Source organism: Squalius cephalus (genome assembly GCF_949319135.1).
Source record: "Squalius cephalus genome assembly, chromosome: 21".
Taxonomy (NCBI): domain Eukaryota; kingdom Metazoa; phylum Chordata; class Actinopteri; order Cypriniformes; family Leuciscidae; genus Squalius; species Squalius cephalus.
The window spans coordinates 971,472-995,346 of NC_137142.1; the positions used below are offsets into that span (position 1 = coordinate 971,472).

A 23,875-nucleotide genomic window follows, 5' to 3' on the forward strand; every position below is an offset into this window, starting at 1 on the left:
TCCAAAATAAAATAAGAGAATACTTACAAAACTGTCCAAAGTTATAGGGGTGCTCGTACTCTGTGTTATCAGGCCGTGGGTCGAGAACTGCAGAAGAGAGGCAGCATGTGCAGGAACTGTTAGTTCAGCGAAGTGCATTATGGAAAACATACCATAATACCTGTGTGAATGTGTTAGCAAAAAAGCCAGACAATCAAAAGCTGTAAAGAAAATCGTAGCGTACCACCTGTTCTCTGACATGGATGATAAAGCCAAAGTCATATAGCAGAAACACATGCTCTGAATGTTTTGATATCATATGGGCCGCACATTGGCATGGATTTATTAAACGGCCTTGAAAGCTTGTGTCATCATGGTCTATTTAAACCACATGAAGGAAGTAAGTGCAGTGTACAAATCACTAGCAGACTTTGTAGGAACATCATACATTGATATGATGCTATGGTGATCAAAACAGACATGTGCTATGCACACTATGAAGCCATAATGCAGATTTATGTGTTTCTTTTTTATTCTCCTCTGGTACTGTAGTGGATTTACAGTATAACAACACTTCTACATTTATCCTTACCTGCGGGGTCAGCAATGCTCGTCCTGCTCCATTTATAGCCTGTGTTTGGCACTGAGTGGCTACTATCTGAACACAGAAAGTGATGGTTGGGCCTCGTGTCAGATTTAGACATGAAGGAGTAAGGATTAGCATGAATTATTATGAGTTTATGGATATTCACTCGGCGTTTAAAAGCATGTTTAGCCTTCGTTTATGTCTCCTTTAATGTTGGCTTATGGAGGGTTACGTTATTGGACTGGATGGGCCTGCAGATACCTGTTGGCCTTCTGGTGCCAGAGAACCAATCAGGTCGTGCGTACGCAGGGTGCGTCCAATCTCGTCGTGCCAATGCTAGACAGGGAGATTTAGAAACTGCTTACAATACATTACCAACATACAAGACATAACATGGACTTGAGCTGATTCTCTCCAGACAAGAGACAAAACAAGCTGAAGTTTATGAAGCATGGAAATATTAATTAAATTACAAGTGAAATATAAAAGGAGGCACTGAGCAAGAAAAGCTTTATATTTTGTATTACTTTTACAAATGTTCTTAGAAATTGTTGACCAAAACAAAAACAAAAAAAACCTAGAGACACAAAAAGTATGAAGTTATGGTCTGAGCACAGGTGGTTTTAAAATAATGAACTGGTACTTTTGGGTTAACATTTTAGTATTCATCTTTGATAACAGAACAGTTAGTTCCGGTCCTCAAATTAGACTGGCTGAACACAATTTCAAGATCTCTGATATTTAGACTTTTCGCTGTTTGTATGACTCTGTCAGGGTTCTGGTTCTGCCCTGGCAGCCTTGTCTGTGTTGTCTTTGTTTGTCTTGTGTTTGAGTACATGGCTCTGTGTGTTTGTGTTGGTCATGTGCTCCTGTTGTCCCGCCCCCTTGTTTCCTGTTACCACGCCCCCTTGTTTCCTGTTACCACGCCCCCTTGTTTCCTGTCACCACGCCCCCTTGTTTCCTGTCACCACGCCCCCTTTTGTCCTGTTACCACGCCCCCTTGTGTCCTGTTACCACGCCCCCTTGTTTCCTGTTACCACGCCCCCTTGTTTCCTGTCACCACGCCCCCTTGTGTCCTGTCACCACGCCACCTTGTGTCTTGTCACCACGCCCCCTTGTTTCCTGTTACCACGCCCCCTTGTTTCCTGTCACCACACCCCCTTGTTTCCTGTCACCACGCCCCCTTGTGTCCTGTCACCATGTCCCCTTGTGTCTTGTCACCACGCCCCCTTGTTTCCTGTTACCACGCCCCCTTGTTTCCTGTCACCACGCCCCCTTGTTTTCTGTCACCACGCCCCCTTGTTTCCTCTCACCACGCCCCCTTGTGTCCTGTCACCACGCCCCTCATCATGCCCCCTTGTGTCCTGTCACCACGCCCCCTTGTGTCCTGTCACCACGCCCCCTTGTGTCCTGTCACCACGCCCCCTTGTTTAGTCCACGTCTTGTCCTCTTTCACTAATCGTGCTCACCTGATCCTCATGTGCTCTGGTCCCTTTATATTGTGCCTCTTTCCCTCATGTCTCTGCTGGTTTGTTTTGAGCATTGTCTGCGTTCAGCGTGTGTAGTGTAACAGTCAGTGCTACTGTAGATTTAGTTTTCCTTGTTTGATTATTTCTGTTTTGTTAAATTCTAGTTTCTTTGTCCCTGTGTGTTTAGTCTAGTTCTCGTCTTTATTTACTTCTAGTTCTCTCAAGCCTTGTTTTTACTGCTCTTTATTTTTTGTTAAGCAATCTTTTATTTCTTTTTCTCCAGTTCTCTGCAAGGTTGCAGTCTTGTTTAATTTCTTTTTGTTTGTAAGTACTAGTTACTAGTTACTTATTTAGAGAAATGATTTATTTACCTTATTTTCTCCTTTGCTGCCTCCAGTTATTAGTCTATTTTGTTTTTCTAGTCATAGTTGTCAGTTTTTAGTTTCTGTCATCTCTTGTTGTGTGCTCGTCTTGTGTGGTTCCTATCATCCCTGACCAGCCTGTTCTCCAGTGTGTTCCCTGCTCTATTGTTTGGACTGTTCCTGCCTGTGTTTTGTCTTTGTCAATAAATATCACTCCCTGTTCATTCTGCACCTGGGTCCTCCCTTCTCTGGATCCTGACACACTCCACGTATCTGTGTTTGTTCCAGATAGACAGTCAGTGGGGGGGGGGGGCGGGTTACTGTGACTCTTTCAACAGGAGAGTGAGTCATAGAATTATTCACTCAACCGATTTGCTCAAAAACACATTATTTATTATTTAATGTCAAAGTCCCCCTGTGGTGAAAATCCAGCTTTTAATGTTGTTTGTGTCTATGTGGTGTTTTTAATGTGCTTTAAGACAAACCATGTGTAAGTTCATAAGTCGACAGCATTGCTGAGTATTTCCTCCTTAAAACTGCAGTGAACCAAAGACAGTCTCAAAAACACGCTTTGAAATCGCTGGTGTTTCTGACGTCACAAACTACCTTGTAACCAATCAGATCAACGTGTGATCGCCAACCAGTGGATCTCTGAGCTGAGTGAGTGAGTGGAATGAAATATCTAAGGTCTGAGCCTGGTTGTGCGCGGGCCATCCGTCCACTGACCACTTTAGGTCAGCCCGAGCCAGACCACGTCCTCCAGTACGCACTCCCTCTCATCTTGAATCTCATTTTGAATTTTCATGTTAGTATAACCTCTTAGGTTTCCTGAGCAAGGTGTAAACGTTAGTATGTTCAAACCACACCCAACGATCTCAAATTGATTTTAATAACATAAAAAAAATTTCTTTTATGAAAATGTACTTTTAAAGGAGGGCTGGAGTAGCTCGAGGTGCCCAATATTAGCCCGGGGAGAACAACTGAGGGTTCAGGGCCCTAAATTTATATAAAATTTATGGAAAAATGTATAAAATTTAGAAAAATAGCTATAAGGACCTGGGCTGTTACCTAGAGGGTTGTGCAACCCAGGGTAAATCAGCCTAGAGTTCGAATGGGTAGGTTAGGGTTAGTGAGGGGAGGCGGGGCTCATTTGCATATTCATAGAACCGCGCATACTAAATGAGGCAAGGGTGTCGAGTTACATTCAAGAAATTATAAGGCATAAAGTTTTTTGCTTTTTTCATTTACATTTTTTCATTTTCATTTTAAACATTTAAATATGTCATTTTGGTGTTCAAACAAACTCATAACAAACTCATTAACAAACATTACAACTGTGTTGCTCAGAGACACAAGTGTCGAGTCAGGTTTGACTTTGTTTCTGAAATATTGTCTTATTTGACAGGAGAGCAATGTTAGTGGCAAAATTGCGTGTAAAAATCAAGTTAAATATTAACATCCTGTTTATTGATCTGTAGTTTAAAATCATCAGATATTTTGTGCCAGAGATAAGTCTCAGGAATCAGTGACAAATCAACCGAAAGATGCTTGTTCATGCCTTAGGAACAAATGACAGGGCTAGTACATTAGCATCTAGTTTATTACTGGTCTTTAACTTAATTGACATCAGTGACACTGGTGAAGTAGAAAGCTCAATATTTGTTTACTGGCATGTATGATTTGTTCATTGGAGAGGCTTACTAATGTATAAAGGTGCTTTACCTGATCCCTCTAGATGCAAAAAAGAGCATTGGACTTCTTTAATTGCGTTGTTTGATGTGTATCAGCACACATTCAAAGACACGCACATGCTAATAGAGGGCATCTGCAGATACTTACTGGGATTAGACTGCGGCGTGTGTTGCTTTCTCTCAGACTGCGGCTGCACCCGACTCAAAGCTGCTTATCAATGTGAAACAGATGGAGCGATATCCAAGAGAGAAGAAAGCAAGAGTTCATGCCTGCACCACAGCTGCTACTGAGTGATGTCTGAACCGAGTGAACGAGTCATGCAAACCTGAAGCTGAGGGAACATGCGGCTGTCTTCGGATGGTGGAGCTCATGTCTGGCCGGTGCACACCTGCCGTAAAAACACAAACATGTTCAAGACCAGCCACATCTAAAGCTGCACTCACTGAAAGAATACAGTACATTTACATTAACAATGGAAACCTGTCAAAGCCAACTAGACCTATAAAATTCATGCTTACAGGTTAATTACTAAACCAGCCGGAATAGTGTCTGGAATTAAAATGTATTGGCTCGTTCACTATGCTGGTTCATGCCCTGGTTTAATTACACTGGTGGTGTTAGGTTTACCTAGAGTCACCAAACTCTGTACATACAGTCAAACCAAAAATTATTCAGACACCTGATATCATTTTTAATATTTTTTTACTAGTGGGTGCAGAACACTATAGTCCATTTATGCAAAATAAAGTAAACTGTGACATATTATACCCAAACATTCTTCATACAGTGACTACCAGTAACATTTATAAACATTTGGTACCAAAAATGATTCCGACACTTTGACCTGATCATGTTTTGCTGAAGTGTTTTTTGGTGACCTTTTTTACACCACAGACTGAACAAAATTAAGTATTGCTTGGTGATTGGTTGAGCTAAACTGATATTATCTAATTGTGTAGTTAAATTTAACAGCTGACAGATATTCCACATAATTCATTTGTGGACAAAACCAGTGAAACTCTGAGTTCTTCTCACATTGTATTACCATTTTCTAAACTATAACGAATAAATTGTGATAATGTGAGAAATGTTGAAGGTGTCTGAATAAATTTTGGTTTGACATTTTTCATTAGCTCCAACCAACAGGAAGTCGGCCATCATGGATTTAAATGAGGATCCTTTGAAAATTGCAGAATTTGATTTTTTCTCCCTCAATTTGAACTCCTCCAAGGAGATTAATACAATTCTCACCAAACTTGGTAAATATGATGCCAAGACATTAAAGATGCTCAATTGCGAGTGGATGTTTGATATCTTTAATGATGTTGCCATGGCAAGGGAATTGATGCCAAAAAAGAGAAACAGGAAGAGTCTCATATACTAGTGCATTTTCTGATTTAGATTAAATTGTATGTTTGCTCATGAGGGCTGATCACATGAATGTTGCTATTGTTGTTCACAGTCATAGCGCCACCAGCTGGCAGCAGGAAGTGACACTTACAGCAGATTTTGGAACACATTCACATTTGGATTAAAGAGACATAGACGTACAATAGAAAAAACATCAAGATCAACACAACTCATCCAGCTCAGGACACAAACAATCACCAGTAAAACTCAATAAAGCTATTTACTTTGAGAAAGTATAGAGTACAAAGTACTTAAAAACAAAGCACAACAGTCAAACATCACAATAAAAGGAAACACAGACAGAGTAATAGGAGAGTGGTTTACCTGTGTTTGTGCGTGGTAAAAACCTATTGGCATAGACTGAGCTGCCTCTAAATGCTTAAGACAAATGTTACGGTTAGAGTTTAGGGCTTGTGTTACTGACAGGAAGTGAAGACTACACAGTGTTAAAGCAGGACTTACCTTGCGTAGGACCCTTTCCTTGGGCACTCTGTGACTGTCCTACATGCCGCATTTAGAGAGAACATAGATATTGAAGCAGTAGATATATTCTGTTTCTTTTTCAGCTGTAACAGTAACCTTAAAGTCAACATGAACTGTACAGGATTCATCAGTGCATTTAATTCTAAAGAAAAAAATATCTTTAACCTTTATCAAAATGTTGCCTTTGACACAACTGGTGCTCAAACCAGTGTTGGAGTAAAGCATTACAAGTTACGTGTATTATGTAATCAGATTACTTTTTGATATAACAAGTAAAGTAACACATTAGAAGTAGTGTGTATTATGTAATCAGATTACTTTTATATATAATGAATAATTTATTAGAAGTAATGTGTATTATGTAATCAGATTACTTTTTGATATATCGAGTAACGAATTACAATATGCATTATATAATCAGATGACTTTTGGATGTTACTAGTAAAATAACTTGTAAAAAAAGTAATTTGTATTACTTAATCAGAATTTTTTATATAATTAGTAAAGTAACCTGTATTACGTAATCAGATTACCTTTTGATATAACAAGTAACGCATTAGAAGTAATGTGTATTATGTAATCAGATTACTTTTTGATATAACAAGTAACACATTAGAAGTAATGTGTATTATGTAATCAGATTACTTTTTGATATAACAAGTAACACATTAGAAGTAATGTGTATTATGTAATCAGATTACTTTTTGATGCAACTAGTAAAGTAACTTTTTACAAGTAGTGTGTATTACGTAATCACATTTTTTTATATAATGTGTAAAGTAACAGCAGGTGAGAAAAAGGAAAGCAAAAGTAACGTAACGTAACGCATTCTTCTGCATAAAATGTACATTTCCTTTAAATTACTTTACATAAAAAGTTATGTAATTAGTTCATTTTTAGGGAGTAATGCAATATTGTAACATTACTTTTAAAAGTAACTTTCCCCAACACTGGCTTCAACTACAATTGTCACTGGTATGGTAATCAGTGGATAAAAATAAAACTCCACCTTACAATTTTCTTATTATTGAATTTATTTGTCACTCGTCATGTTGTGGAAAGTAAATACTGTTTCATGTGTACTTTAAAGTGGATTAGATTAAAAAAAAAGGGATTTCACAGGCCAACACCATCTACACCCCAAAAGTCACAGACGGTTACTACAATAACAAGAATCAAAGGAAAACTGCAAGAGACCATTAGCTCTGTAAACCACCACAAAAATCTAAAAACACCCACAGATCTCTGAGTAAAATAATACGACAGCAGAAAGCAGAGAACACAAGTCCCACATGAGGTAGGCTTCGACATGCCCGCTCGACTTACGTGCAACAGAGCTGAAATACGGGTGACTGCTGCCTAGATAAGAAAGAAAGATTTTGCTTTAGAAACAGAGAGAGGAAAAAGGACAGATTGAGAGGGAACCTGATCCATATTGTCCAGTCAGGATGTTCATTTTAAGAGGGTACTGAAAAACTGACCCAAGAACAAGTGGATAAAAGCATAGGATTGATTTTACTATGATTTTAAGGGACTATGATTCATTCAAGGCATTAAATGAAAGATATAAACAGGCATTGAACAGATTGGCTCACCTGCCTCGCGGACTTTATGAACGGTGACCCGTGGCTTGGCTGATGTGGTTGTGGGTGGAGCTGTGGATGTGGGCGTGGTCACAGGAGTGGTTGTGGGCGGAGCTGTGGTGGTGCTCGGCTCCGCCTCTGGAGCCTCTGTCACTGGTGACACTGTGGAGTACGACAGGTCTTTGGTTTCACCTTAGGAAACATGAATGGATGATGAGCTGCTACTGGACACTGACATTCATCATCAAAGAGCGACTGTGAACAAGATTCTGACCATGGATCCACACTCTATCAGGTTCTGCCAAAGGGGAGATTGCTGGGAGTTTAGCAATCCCATGATCTTGGCATTGTTAGCGCCATGCATTATTGTTTGAGCTAAAGACTTAAAGACATAGAAATATGACAAACTAGCATTACTATCTGGCTCAAACACTTACCTGTTTTCACTATGGTGGGTCTTGAGTGTACAAAGACCAGAGTGGATGGATATATCACTCCCTTCTTTGGTTTACCCACTGACACATAAAACCAAAGGTTATAAATCCAACATTCAAAACATAAGTTAAAAAATGTGAGAAAGTAAGTTTCTTATGAAATTAGTGTGTCTTTCCATGTTTCTCATTTCATTTTGATCGCTATAGCGAGCCTACATGTAGGAGTGTTTGCTCAGAGTAAAGTTCACCCTACCTGAGACAGAAAATGATTCTCTCCAGTTGGGTAAGGACAGGGATCGGACGCCGTTGGCAAAGCTGCCCTTGTAGATCGCCTGTCCTGCCATCTTCATGACAATTACCTTTCCTCCAGAGTTAGTGATGACTCCACTGAAAACAACAAACACCAAAACACTAAGCATGTGAGATCTAGTAAATTCGGTAGCTTTAAGCAAATATCTAGACAAAACATTAAATTTAATTTAGAGCTAATTATAGAATGCTATGCAAATGCATTTACTTAATTAGATATGCAATTCAATTGAGATCTTGCAACTTAAATTTGACTGAGATCCAGTGGCAAAGAGGGTTTGATCACTTCTGGAGATAATCCAAACTCAATGCATGCAGTCTGCCTTATACTGCTGTGTACAAAATGTGTACCAAAGTATAAGAGGGAAAGGAGATCCAGGAGAGAGCAGGGAATGAGTCCTAGACATGATGCAGACCAGCAGCCCACATGTGCACTGACCGATACATCACAGCAAGCAATAAGAAACAGTATTTGTTGAAGAGGCATTTTGTGCAACCTGATCCCCCTGTGTAATTCTGCTCATTTATCAAGTTTCATAGTGTCAGAACTTGACCACTGAGGCCATAATATAAATTCATGTACTCGCCAAACCTCTCAGGAGCCTTTCTAAACAGACGCCTGAGGATCAGATGCTACCAGATGCTCTTAAAGCAGGGAAGGCCTTAAGCGATCTCTAAAGACATCTTCTCCCTGCTTGAGGTACATCCACAGCCTCATATACAGGGTTCGGACAGGTAAGGAATGCTATAAAAAGCTTAATTTCCCCCACACCACAACAACTACTAAGGACAACAAGAACTACAGCAAGTGCTGAGCTGCTATCATGTGGGGTAAAACATGAATGAGGTCATATTATGCCCTTGTACAAAGTCTTGATGTTGTTTTTGGGATCTACTAGGTTTCCATGCTCAAATGTTGATTATTTTCCTCATATTCTCCATTGTTGCGGCTCCTTTCTTCCCAGTCTGTCAGTAACGCTCTGTTTAGTTCCTGTCTCTATGAAGCCCCTCCTTCTGAAAAGCACACTGTGCTCTGATTGGTCGGCTGGATCAGTGTGTTGTGATTGGTCGAGCGCTTCGAGTGTGTTTGGGAAATGTCCCGCCCCTTACCATAACCGCCAGTTAAACACATTACTAACTAACTCAACCAGGCCCCGCCCCTTTATTCTGCGCATTAATTATTTAAATGAGGAATATTGAAACACTGACTCTGATATAGAGAATAACCAGAGCTTTTTCATGCTCAAACAGCAACACACTAAAGAAAGACGAACATGGAAAACAGCACCATAGGACTCCTTCAAAGAACTTTTATTAATAAAATAGCATTGAAAACTTCTTACTCAACAAAGAACAGACTGATAGTATGTATTTTTTTAATGTGTTAGTTAAAAAAAATAAACTTGTGTTAGTTTCTTTTCGATTAGATTAGCAACTTGTAATTTGGTCAAGGCAGTCCAAGCTTTTGCATAGTATTGTGTTTTACCCTAATACTGATCAAACTTTAACATCTCATTAAACTAGTACAGGCTAGTCTCATAACATCGGGTCTCATTAAACACAAGCTGTTTGAGCTCACCTGTGAATAGCAGCATTGCAGATACTGGAGATTGAGGCAAACACACCCGTCCCATAGACCTTCTCCTTGGTCTCCTTGCAGTTCCCTGGACACTTCACGATAAACTCTGGAAGATTGATCTTTCCAGCCCGCATTTCACATTCTATTGCTGGAACGACTAGAGAAGCAGAATCAATGTCAGAAGAATGTGGCAAACATGCAAATTACTATTAGCATAGACTCTCAAACAAAAAACAAAAAAAAAACATCAAAAGTTGTCACTGTCACTCTTTCAGTAGCTAATAATATATACCATTTAGGTAGTAAGGTGTACATTTGAGATATTAATATGCACCATTTATGTGTAAATAAGGTAAAAAGGAGTACATTTTGAAAGGGTCCCACCCGTTGAAGCTACCTTGTTTTTGCTTTTTGTTCTTTCCATTTGGCTTTGCTCCACTGGAAGTCAGCAGAAATGCTAGGAACATACAGAGCATAATGCAAAAGCAAATTACGAGACAACATTATCCAAGTTATTACATTCTCTGAAATCAAATAAGACCAATGTAAGACTATTCCTGGCATATTTTCAGAACTCAGAGTAGCAGTAAAACTGTAATCCGAAATAAAGCGTAAGGGCTTTATCTCCCTAATACTCGTTCCTTCCACCTCTCTGATGTTGAACGGGCTGTAAATTCAGCGAGTGTTTTGTCTTGTGGACGTAATGTACACATGTGAAACCACTTATAGCAGCGTAGAACTAAAAAAAAGACATCACAGAGACTCTAAAATGAATACTTCTCTTTATATTTACTGTTTATGAAAGTATATAAATACATATAAAGCCTGTGTCATATTTATATTTAACAGTGAAATCAATAACAATAGGAAACCACAGAATTGATGCTGAAAATTCAGCTTTGATCACAGGAATAAATGACACTTTACTATATTTCTGTCAAGACTACTATCGTCAAATACGATTGGCCATTAGCATATAGTTTGGATTGGCGGTATGGTTCTGTTCTGGGCAAGAACTCCCTGCGCATCCATGCAGTCTAGCATGAACAAGAGCATCAATAACCCCCCTTAGGGTGAACAGAACAGAACCAACATGAATATATTGCAGATATCATTAATTCAAGATTTTAAGTACAACATAATTTGAGAATTTATTTTGATTCAAAGGGTAATCAGAAGGCCAAATCCTGACTGAGAGAGGTGGAGCTGGGGAGGGAGGAGGGTAATTCGCTCCTGAGAAACGCCATAGCTGCTGATAATACTGAAGGAGCTTATATATGAATACGGTGATAGGCGTCGTATTCCTATAGGTAGACGTGGATCAGCTGAGAGTCACTGATGCGAGCTTGACTAACGTGACCTGCCAGAACTAACGCTACGCTTAATGTTCACATAGAAATCATTCATTTAGGAATGATAGGCTTTTGGGTAGACTTGGCCACGCCTGTTTTTAAATGACCCTGCTATAGCTATCCAGCTATCCATAACTGTTGACCTAGAGAGTCCTGAGAATTGTGCCGCAGAGGTTTTAATCGAGGTTGAGCCAAAAACCTAGGACTAGCTCACGAAAGTTGTTTTTTGAAATAATCTCCAATATTTGAAGAACGATTCGATGGATGGCGGCAGTCTTTGAGGCAAAGTTGCTCAGAAAGAGGAGTTCTACCATGCGGTATGAATGTCGTGGGTGTGTGTGAAAAATGACACGATACACAATCCTTTACACACATGAAAAACCGTTAACCTTGTCTGAAAGCTGCTCAAATTTCAAAGACACTGGATGCCAATTTTCAAGTCAATCGGACTAACGGTGAAGTAGTTATAGCCATTTTATGTTTTTTCCTGTTTTTTCCTGTTATAGCGCCACCAAGTGGCCAGTCGCCACGTCCTTTTCAATGCGACCACAAAATGAGCTCTTACATAGGTGCGCTGAGTTTGGTGAAAATTTCTCATTCCATTCACGAGTTATAGCCCTTTTTAGAAAAAGTGGCTCCTCCCACTTCGAACGTTTTGGCGGCCCTTAGGGGGTTGTTTTATTGAGAACTATTGACAATCAGACTTCAGAGAATCTTGCTGCACTGGTTTGATTCCGATCGGGCCAAAAACCTAGAACTCGCAAACGTAGGTTTTTCAAAAAAATCCAAAATACCTGAAAATTTCGCCTAACGGTTTAGGAGTTATGAGCCATTTTGTACTTTTGACCGCTGTAGCGCCCCCGTCAGGCCGTTTGGGGCGAACATTGGTGACGTTGTAGGCGGTGTGAGTACTACCATCCCTCAAAGTTTCAAGTCTCTACGACTTACGGTTTGGTCTGCCCGCTCACTTTTAGGGGAGAATGCTGATCCTTCGAAAATGTAACAATTACAATAGGGTTACAGGGCAAGCGCTTGAACCCCTAATAAAAGGTCATGTCATTACACCTTTAAGTAAATATACCTGTTTTCAGAAGTACAATTTTATATATATAAAAAAAGAAAATCGTAAAAAAAAACACCTACCGATAAAGACAGCAGTGAGAGTCGATTTACTCATCTTGAGCTCCACAGTGTAAATCTGCTCAAATGTTTTCTTCAGCCTCCGTATTTCTTCCTGTAATCCAACAAAGGAAAGGCTTTGGAAACTTTAAAGGCAAATACAAAAATGAAATGTGTGAATGAATGCAAAAGTCAGGTTGAAGCAAAGCGTGGTGGCAAACAGGAACACGATAACGAATATGAAGTTAAAACAATACTTATGTAAAGTACCCCTGTGGTGGAACCCAGTGAGTGGAGGCGGGGCTCATTTGAATATTCATAGACCCTAATGAGGCAAGGGTGTTGAGTTACATTCAAGATATTTTAAGGCATGAAGAAATTTAAAAAAAAGTTTAAATATGTCATTTTGGTGATCAAAGATGAGTTTTAAGGGATATAAGGATTGACTACAGGGGGACTTTAATAGAACGAAAGCATTACCAAACTCAACAACAACCGACAAAGAGAACGGAAAACATAGGCAGATAAACACACAGGCAAACTAGGAATATTAACGACACACAGCAGAATAACAAAATCATATACCATGACAACTAAAGACCGGCGGGGACTAGAACAAAGGAGACTGAGTAGAACAGCAGTAGAATAACAGACTTTACAGTAATCATTGGTGTCAAAAAATATGATCTACTATTTTTAAGAGTTTAAAGCCTAGTATTGGCAATGAAGCTAGCCGAATGTTAAGATGGCTTTCTCTAAACCAGTAAATCAGTCTGGTTACAGGAAATGTGAATGATAACTCATCAGAGCATGTTATATTTTAAGTTCCCCATCTCAGGAATCCAGATTTCGTGCTGCATTCATGGTGTATTTTTGTGCACTAGACTTGGACACAACTGTTTTTTTAATGGCAGCCCTTTCAAAAACCCTAGCTTTATGAAGCCCTGTGGATATTCTGCGGCTCAACACACACGCTGCCAACCTCATCAGGGTAACAAAGACTGCGAAATGAAAAGCCAGATCAGTCATTTCTCATCTCAATGACGGCATTATCTCTGAACTCAACCCCACTGCCCGAGACACACCCTCACGGAGAAGAGCTTTATTCAAGTGTGCTATTAGTATACTTCTTTTAAACTGAAAATAAGAAAGTATACTTTCAGTCTACATTTTATATACTTCTCAGAAATATACTTTATGTACTTCTCAAATTACACTTAAGTGTACTTGACTTATACTGAGAGAAAAGTCCAAGTATATTCTACTTTACTCTTTCCCCATTATTGATGGAATTTTCCAGCTATCCATGTTTTCACTGAACTCACTCAGGCCCACTTGTAACACGTTTCCCACACGTTGAGCGGCTCAGGGGTGCGTTTCCCGAAAGCATCGTTGGCCAACTATGGTCGCAAGTTCCGTCGTTACCAATAGAGTTCAATGGACATTACGATGAACTTGCGACCATAGTTGGCCAACAATGCTTTCGGGAAACGAAATAACCCCTGATTGGTTCTTATGATAATGAGCTTCCGTTGATCAGATATGCAGTGCGTGCTTCATCTCTGCTTATGTTACTTGAATGTGATTAGATTTAGAAGTATACATTTAAACTGTTACATTATATAGAGCGATCGTGTCGAGCGATTAAAATATCTGTTTTTCTTTCGAAGATGAACGAAAGTCTTAAATGTTTGGAACTACTGAAGGGCAAATGATGACAGGATTTAGAGTTTTTTGGGGGAACTAATTAATAGAAAATGTAGTGTTTGTTTGCTTTACCCAGCTTCTTCAAGTTTGCATGGCGTGTGACATTTGGAATGTCATTATTTTGTGATTCTAGGTAAGATTTGTATTAAATCAACGTCTGTGCCAGTCGTATTTTTGACACAAAAATGTAACAGCATGTCTTTTTCAGTTCAGCTACATTCAGTTTGACCAATCAGAGCCAAGCTTTTCAAGTCGAAGTCGAAGCAGACTCGAAGAGTTGAAGATCTGCCCTCAGAAGTTACTGGTGAGTTTGCATAAATAAATCGCTCACTGTTTAGTTTTTCCTACTTGGACAGGTCTAAAGACTTTGATAAATCTGTTTAAATATGTGGAGACATTTGTCTGTCTTAACACAACTATAAAACATTGTCCAATGCATCTAAAACACAATTAGTTATTATAACATGCACAACATTACATAAACATTTGTTTTATTTGCAAAATGAAGCTGTGTATTTATTTATGATTTCCTGAACAATTTGGCTTCATTGTTTTGATGTAAATTAAAGTTTGAAAATAACATGTTATATATATATATATATATATACAGACCCTTTCCAAAAAATTAGAATATCATGGAAAAGTTTATTTATTTCCATAATTCCATTCAAAACGTTAAACTTCCATAGATTATAGATTCAGGGCCACAACTTAAACGATTTCAAGTATTTAGTTGTTTATTTGTACATAATTTGGGCTTCCAGCTCATAAAACCCACGAAAACAGGATTTCAGAAAATTAGAATATTACATGAAATCACACAGTAATTACACAGTGATACCATGGTCATTGAAGGAGATTTTGGTTATTTTGGCAGTGTGGGCCGGTTCAAATCCTGCTGGAAAATGAAGGAAGCATGAAGTGCTCTGGAAATGTCCTGGTAGACGGCTGCGTTAACTCTGGATTTAATAAAGCACAGTGGATCAAAGTCCTCTTTTCTGATGAGAGCAAATGTTGCATCTCCTTTGGAAACCAAGGTCCCAGAGTCTGGAGGAAGAATGGAGAGGCACACAATCCAAGATGCTTGAAGTCCAGTGTGAAGTTTCCACAGTCTGTGTTGGTTTGGGGAGCCATGTCATCGGCTGGTGTTGGTCCACTGTGCTGTCCACTCAACGCAGCCGTCTACCAGGACATTTCCAGAGCACTTCATGCTTCCTTCAGCAGACAAGCTTTATGGAGATGCTGACTTCATTTTCCAGCAGGATTTGCACCGGCCCACACTGCCAAAATAACCAAAACCTGCTTCAATGAGCATGGTATTACTGTGTAATTACTGTGTGATTTCATGTAATATTCTAATTTTTTGAAATCCTGTTTTCGTGGGTTTTATGAGCTGGAAGCCCAAATTATGTACAAATAAACAACTAAATACTTGAAATCGTTTAAGTTGTGGGCCCTGAATCTATAATCTATGGAAGTTTAACGTTTTGAATGGAATTATGGAAATAAATAAACTTTTCCATGATATTCTAATTTTTTGGAAAGGGTCGGTCTGTATATATATATATATATATATATATATATATATATATATATATATATATATATATATATATATATATATATATAGAAGGAAAAACTGAAATCTGAGTGCAGAGACGAGTGAAGAAGAGAGTAGTAAGTATGGTTTAATCTCATGTCACCTCTGTTATAGAGATCTTTGAATCAGGCCTAATGAAAGGTGATTCAGTCAGTCTTGGTAGGAAAATGTTAGCAACGTGTCCATTTCAGGTGTCTAATTGTGCTTCCTTTGAGTCATTCATGTAAAAATCTGCTTATTTAATTGTATTTTTTTAGTAAAGCTGCAAGTCACTTGTCCTAGTTGTCCTGGCAAACAATATTTTGCACAACTTCTAATTTCCCTAAATCTCTGCAACAGAGGTGAAGAGAGAGCATGTTAGCATGAGCACAATAGACACGTTCATGGGGAATACCCTAGGTTTAAATAAACTATCTAATATAAATATTCATAAATTATCAATATACAACATACCCTCTAATACTCACAGGTTGCTTTATTGCTGCAAATATCTGTGAGTTTTTGATTGAACTCTGCTCACTGTAAGTTGTGTTGGGCTTCTTCTAATCTCATGTTCAGTGTAACTCATAGATTTCAGTATGACGACAGACACACTCATGTCCAGCTTGATGAGGATATAGCCAAAGCTTTTAAAGGTAAACTGAGAAGACAACACAATTCTAATGCAATTCTATGCAAATTATAATACACATATTCAAACATGGATACAAAAATGTTAATCATGGGTTAATTCTATATAAACTCTTCTTCCCTTTCGCAGACCCTGTGATAAAGCAGTCTTCACACACTACAGTGTCTGAACCACAAGCCCTCAGTTGTGGAAAATGAGTCGAACTCAGAGAAGTGATCGTCCACTTGAAGATGAAGATGTGACCTTCGAACTCTTCTGTTTCTTTGGTTCAGCCGTTTGTAGGCCTGAGTTTGTACATAATGCATAATTCACTTCTGCACATTGTTTTTCTGTAACTTTGTGATGCTTATTTACTTTTCAGTAATACAGGTATAACAGAAATGTTCTACCAAAATTTTGTTTTCAGAGATTATATATGCTGCTGTACTTTTTTAATGTACTCTAGGTACTTACTTTGCAATGTACACAACAAGATAGTATATTAAAGTGTTCTTGATTTCAAAGTGTGTGTCTTAACATTTATTTTAAATTATTTTTGCACTTTTAATGTACCATTTTGAATGCTGGAAAAAAAAAACTGCTTTATAATTGTAACAAATTCACTGGAGGCGAGTTGAGATGAGGACCCAAACGCAAATTTAATTATCAAACATAAAACAAACACAAAACAAAAGCATGACCAGGCATGAAAAACTCTAAACTGAAACAGGAACACAAAACCAAGACTAGAAAACAAGAAACCGGATCCGGGACAATCAATACTCGACCGGGACACAGGGCAAACATGACGGCTTAAAATACAAGACAAGGAACACCTGTGAACAATGATCAGATTAACCAATGACAAGACACATGGCAGGAGCACATGACAAACAGGGAATCACATGACAAGACACAGAAACATGACCTAACCTAACCCAAACCGTGACAATAATAAGCTAGTAGTGTGATGCTAATACATTTCTAATGAGCTCAAATGCTATTGAAATGTTCTTGAAGCACATTAAAATTAAGCTTCAAATATATTCTAACTGTAGATTAAGATATATGAAAGTATATTTTAAATGAACTGTACAGAAATACATTTAAATTGCACTAAATCTACTTGAAGTGGTTCCACTTTAGCACAATATTAAAATATATTGTGAATAGCTTAAAATTGATCCGAAGCATAACTTGAAATACACTTAATATACTTAAAGTTGTTTCAAAATAATAAATTTAATATGCGCTTAGTATAGTATCATTTAAATAGATTAAGAGTGTTCAAAAAAGCACAATTTAAATATCTTTCCTTTTCACCGGGGTAGCCTGTATGCTTGTCCAGTACGTTTGTGAATAAAAATGAAAATGTGAACAAAAACAGAGGCTATTAAATGGCTTATTATCATTCAAATGTGAAAATTAAAATGTCAGGTAATAATAGATAATGACGAAATATTTACGACCCTGTCCGTTGACGAACGATGCGAAAGTCGACCTCTGGTTGACCCTGCGGATCTGAGCTGAGTTTCCCGTACGCCGTAAATCACATGACTACCGTAGTATGACGCATCATTGAAGACGTGAACCAGTTCATCACATTCAATCATAGGTTCGTTCTTACACACATGCGCACTCTTCAAAAACAGTGCTTTAAATCTCCTGACAAACTAAAAGACGTGACATTTGTATGTATTTGAAATGAAAGATATAGATTGTACTGAATGTCTTGATTATTTTGCTCAAGATAAGTATTTATTAAGTCAAACAAGAAACTCTTCTTCTGACCACAGCTCGAGATCTGTCGTTCTGAATGTTCGTTTGAACTATGTTTTCGGGAAACACCGACTGGTTGAACTGCTAATGATGGTTTTGGGAAACACTCCTTAGTAAAGGTGTCCTCGAAAGGGATCCCTGGTTATATATGGAAAATACTTTAAAAGGCTAAGCATTTGGCTTTACACCTAGGCTAGTATTTGTGTCAGAAAAGTCTACTTTTAACCATAGGACCTGCACACGTCACAGTAACTGGTTTGCTGGGCATCGGTGCAGACCCTGACCACTACTACTGTTCACATATGGGGTTCTTTCTTAAAATCTGCATGAAAGTGAAGTTGCGCTCGTCTTTTCTCCTCTATTGTGTCGTATATCCGAGTGAAACGCTTCTGGAGCAAGAACAAATGTGGGCGGGGCTTGATCGTGTCTGTGGGAATTGATTGGATGGTTGTGGTTAGCTATTGGCTGATCTCATGTGAGTGACAGGTTGCCCCGCCCACATCATCAGAGAAGAGAAGAGATGCTGCAAGAGGAAGTTATTCTGATTCAAGAAGATTATTAACACAATAGTGATGTGCACCCATAAATCATTTATATAATAAACACTGCAATATTGTATTAAAAATAAGAATTGTCAATTTTGATTTCATGGTGACTGGTGAGCGGAGCTAATGTAAATAGCCTTTACCAACATCATGAGCTATTTGCACTTAAACTACGTTCACACTGCAAGTCTTGTTGCTCAATTCAGATTTATTGCTCAGATCCAATTTTTTTTGTATATCTGTTCACATTGTTGTTTTAAATGTGTCCAATATCAGATTCCAGTGCGGACATGTCCCGGTCCTGAACTTACACACATGCACACGCAGCACACTGTCAACACAGAGTAAACACAGAGAACATTAAGGTAAGCAACCACGTGGGAATGTAAAATCTTTGAAGTGAAATGTAAGTGCAGAAATGTGACGAATGTTGATCTAGAGATACTTGCATAGCAAAACATCTGACCTGTGATTTAGGACCACACACATTTGGCACAAATCGAAATTGAAAAGTTCAGGTTCAGTGTGGTTTGTGCCGTTCACACTGTCACGAGATCTGGGCCACATTTACCTGCAGTCTAAGTGTCCCGCAGAGACTCTGATAACACACACTCATGTGATATTCAATTATTTATTGTGATCTTTAGTCTTTTGTCCTGTTCAAACGAATACTCAACTCATCGCATGTGTGCTAGATAAGACAGACCTCGGTTTATTTTCAGATCTGCTTTTCTCAGCTCCTGTGGTTCTGGTCTCCTTCAGCGAGTGCCTCATGATCTGTGAGAGATGTCAACACAATTACCACAGCCTGTTTGGAGAGTACGTCTGGCCTAATTATGTGTAATTAGTGAAATTCACAGCGTAATTTCGGGAGGAGTGAACCCATCTAATCTTTCAATGAACTGGCGGAGCCGATAAGCAGCCGCTCACCTCGCTCCGGCATCAGTTCTGGCGTCCCTCCTCCTCCCCAGCTCCACCTGCGTCATCTAGACATCTCACTACCATACTCCTCATCCCAGCATTAGTGTGAACCTTATTAGCTTAAAGATTATATGGGCAAAGGATCTCGTGTAAATTCTTAGTAAATCACCTTCAATACACTCATGAAGTGTACCTGCCATTTGAAAGACTATACAAGCAAATCAGTCCAACCTTAACAACCTGAAGCCCTATTCGGACGGTCACTGTTTCTCAGGGGGTCGTGAGGTATCTTCCCCTTTTACAGGGTTAGTCTGTGATTTTATAACACAGCCGGTGCAAATCCTGCTGGAGAATGAAGTCAGCATCTCCATAAAGCTTGTCTGCTGAAGGAAGCATGAAGTGCTCTGGAAATGTCCTGGTAGACGGCTGCGTTGAGTGGACCAACACCAGCCGATGACATGGCTCCCCAAACCAACACAGACTGTGGAAACTTCACACTGGACTTCAAGCATCTTGGATTGTGTGCCTCTCCATTCTTCCTCCAGACTCTGGGACCTTGGTTTCCAAATGAGATGCAACATTTGCTCTCATCAGAAAAGAGGACTTTGGTCCACTGTGCTTTATTAAATCCAGAGTCAACGCAGCCGTCTACCAGGACATTTCCAGAGCACTTCATGCTGACTTCATTTTCCAGCAGGATTTGCACCGGCCCACACTGCCAAAATAACCAAAACCTGCTTCAATGACCATGGTATCACTGTGTAATTACTGTGTGATTTCATGTAATATTCTAATTTTTTGAAATCCTGTTTTCGTGGGTTTTATGAGCTGGAAGCCCAAATTATGTACAAATAAACAACTAAATACTTGAAATCGTTTAAGTTGTGGGCCCTGAATCTATAATCTATGGAAGTTTAACGTTTTGAATGGAATTATGGAAATAAATAAACTTTTCCATGATATTCTAATTTTTTGGAAAGGGTCTGTATGATACAATTTTTAAATATGTAGGCTATTATGCACAACATTAAAAATACAAACCAAGCAGCTTTATTTTCACCTCATGTTAATAATTCTGCATTCATTTGTTTCTGCTAATTTCCAAATTTTTTAAATAACATCATTTTGAAATAAAATGTAAGGATATAAGAACCATTTCGAATATAGCGTACACACGACTAGATTCCTATTTTTAAAAATGAGAATTAAATAATTAAATAATAAATAGAACATTATTTTCCTATTATTAAATTAAATACAAATTTATTCGTATTATTCCAAGCATTTGACATGTTATTTACAGCAGACGATCATGTGACTGATTACGTGATCAGCGGGTTCGTGGGATTACAAAACTCGCTCCTTCACCGTCAATAAATCCCAATGCATGAGTTTTATCACTGAGGTGCCATGCTAATTTACTTTTACAGACGTCCACATGAGAAACAGTTATCATGTGAATAGGGCTATAGGCGTATTTGTGGATCAGACGGGTGAGAAGTGTTATCCCTAATCCACCGTTCTTCATCATTTAATTCATGCATGTCAAAGCCATGGACATGAATAATGACATGTACAGTTAAACTGGTGCCGCACGCAGTAGATTACTGTACACTGCACATCATCTTCACCGTAGTGAGTGTTAAATACCGTAGTATTTAAAGAGCAGTACCTGCTTACCCTGTTAAATCCCTGCGTAACCAAACATGCAAAGGCCTTTCTGCCCCAGACTGAGCCTGTCTCCATTAACCACCTCAATGCATCTCGCTGTGATTTAGCGAACTCAAGCTGAACTCGTGTGAACTCACGTTGTGTTTCGGGCGCTTCACCACATTCAGCTTTATTTTCTCAGTATCTGTAATCATTGAGTGCAATCATAACACACAGATTAGGGAGGAATTCTGAGATCAATGAGCTTCAGCTCTTCTTAAAGCCCAGAATGAGCAGACCGAACCAATGACCACACATGAAAGAAAACCTGTGACACACTCAAACATCATAAAAGGAAACTATACACATTATTCATCCATCCATCCATTCTCAGAAGCGCTTGTCCTCTGTAGAGGCACTATGGATTTCAATTTACACCACATAAAAATAGCAAAATGGTAAACAGTCACAAGACTAGTGTTCAGATCAGTGGCAGCTGGTGCCTTGAGCTGAGAAATCTCCTGAACAATCACGTCTAGGAAACAGACTTATATCCCATAATCCCCATCTAACTGAAAGCATTACTGCAGGAAAAGCAGAACAGCTCAAAGAATAAAAATACACTGAACCCACTTTATATTAAGTGTCTTTAACATTTAAATTGATAATTTGATACAGTTAGCCAACTATCGTCACAAGTTCCGTCATTGCCAAGATAGTTCAACAATTCTATGTTTCCCGAAAAAAAAATGTTCCAAGAGACATGTGGTTCAAACAACAGAGGTGTGAACATGTTAATATGGTTTTGCAAAAGTCGTCACTCGTTGGTTAGTTTCTCCAACGATGCGACGTACTATGGTAGTTAATCAGCGAGTCACATGGTTACACAGTAAACGCATGCTTGACAAAACTCACCTTTACAATGTTCTGAGTGTTTCCGTGTGTTGTTATGAGGTTTTTCAGCATATTTTGAAGTTTAAGTTGTTGTTTACTCGTGTATGAGTGTTCAAATTAAATTAGGGGGAGGGTCATTCTCATTACAGACAGCATTTGATTGGACAAACATTTCTAAGCGCATGTTGAGTTATAGTCATCTTTCTTTCCAGATGAGGAAGACACATTTTAAATGTGTACTCAAGCAAAAAACATATTTTCTCAACTTTTTTGGAGTTTACTAGCATAGATAGATAGATAGATATAGGCCCTATCATACTTCAACATTGATGGAATGTAAATAAATGTTGTGATGTTATTTCCACCAAAAGGTGCATCAATGTTTGGTCCAGATCTCGATTTGTCAATGCAAGAGTCCAGCACTCTGTGAAGTCTCCTCCAGCACATCCCAAACACTCTCACTGAAACTAAGATCTGGACTCTGAGGTGAACATGATTCTTCATTCTCTCACAGTCTGAGCCTTATGAATCTTCACATTATCATGCTGGAATATGACCATGATGGTTGTTTAAGAGATGAAAAGCTACACACTCCATCAATTAGAGTTAGAAGAACTGTTGCCAAACATATAAGAAACATAATAATCACTGCAATACTGATCCAATCATAGACTCTTAGGCATTTGCCTATTTAAATCCAAACAGTGACCTTTTTGGCCGGGCAGTGTATATATATACAGTATATATATATATATATATATATATATATATATATATATATATATATATATATATAGTAATAATAAAAGTTGACACATATCATGCAGACTGTTGGGACAGCTGAACAAACAGCAGCAGGAGAAACACAGCAGTCCTCAAACTGCAGACATGTCTCTACAGAGCTTCCCTTCACATCTTCACACACACACGCACGCACACACACTCAATACAAGCCTGATCAAGCTCACAGCGATTCCTCACATACTGCTGCTGTAAACACACACACACACACACACACGCGCGCGCGGATGAGAGAGATTGTTCTTCTCTTCTGCATGATGGCTTTAGGCTGCAGGTTCAGCATGTCACACATCTACCTGAGAGAGAACTTATCCTTATCCGAGCCCAAATAAACACGACAATTCCCAACAGAGCACAAACACTGACTGTGTGATGCGACACTGTCTCTATATTTACTTGAAAAAAAGTATCGGATGAAAACATGTGGAGAAAAGACTGAACCGCAAACCTGCAGGTAATTCAAACAAATATAAAAGTGTTTGCCTTTTTCCTCTCAGACAAACCGAGTCCACATGAAAGTGTGTGAAATGAGCGTCGATCTTACCTTTACAGCTACTCGGCTCACGCGCACAGAAACTCCAGTCGCGCGCGCTGCTGTCAGTGTGTGTGAGTGTGTGTGTGTGAGTGATGCTGGAGGGGGGAAAGTCACTGCCTCCTTCAGTCCCACCCTAAACACACGCACAGCTGTGAACAGTCATCAAGGTCACGATCAAAACTCTCCATAATATACAGTATGTGACTCATTCTTGCTGTACAGAGCATCAGCATGTTTTACTCTCCAGCCTATTCGCTGGCCAATCAGAAATTCAGAAAAATATATTTTTGGGGGAAATTAAACCAAATTAAGATTTAGATTTAAATCTATTTATTATAAATAGCTGATTATGATTTATTTAAATCAGTTTCAGTTTTATTACAGTCAATTAAGAGTAGTGACACAAACTAACAAAATATGTTCCAAAAAGGTTTTTCTAACATTTCCATAAAGTTATGAAAACGTTATCTTCGAAT

At 38.7% G+C, this 23,875-nt stretch overlaps 1 protein-coding gene across 10 annotated transcripts in view; it reads right to left on the minus strand.

The window, feature by feature from the left end:
* The window catches only part of vit (vitrin), a 36,807-nt gene extending 13,323 nt beyond the window's left edge, over positions 1-23,484 (minus strand). Inside the window, exons 1-15 of one of the 10 annotated variants that reach the window (XM_079854517.1) lie at positions 23,409-23,481; positions 12,382-12,472; positions 10,284-10,343; positions 9,887-10,043; positions 8,252-8,385; positions 8,002-8,079; positions 7,577-7,756; positions 7,308-7,340; positions 5,961-5,999; positions 5,823-5,876; positions 4,414-4,476; positions 4,236-4,295; positions 827-901; positions 572-637; positions 28-87 (exon numbers count right to left, since the gene is read on the minus strand). In XM_079854517.1, the coding sequence (XP_079710643.1) occupies positions 28-87; positions 572-637; positions 827-901; positions 4,236-4,295; positions 4,414-4,476; positions 5,823-5,876; positions 5,961-5,999; positions 7,308-7,340; positions 7,577-7,756; positions 8,002-8,079; positions 8,252-8,385; positions 9,887-10,043; positions 10,284-10,343; positions 12,382-12,415 (1,093 nt within the window). In that variant the 5' untranslated portion in view covers positions 12,416-12,472; positions 23,409-23,481. Of the gene's footprint in view, positions 1-27; positions 88-571; positions 638-826; positions 902-4,235; positions 4,296-4,413; positions 4,477-5,822; positions 5,877-5,960; positions 6,000-7,307; positions 7,341-7,576; positions 7,757-8,001; positions 8,080-8,251; positions 8,386-9,886; positions 10,044-10,283; positions 10,344-12,381; positions 12,473-23,408 lie in introns of all 10 variants that reach the window. The other 9 variants (XM_079854519.1, XM_079854520.1, XM_079854521.1 and 6 more) reach the window with 9 other exon arrangements.
* Between the last annotated feature and the right edge of the window lie 391 nt (positions 23,485-23,875).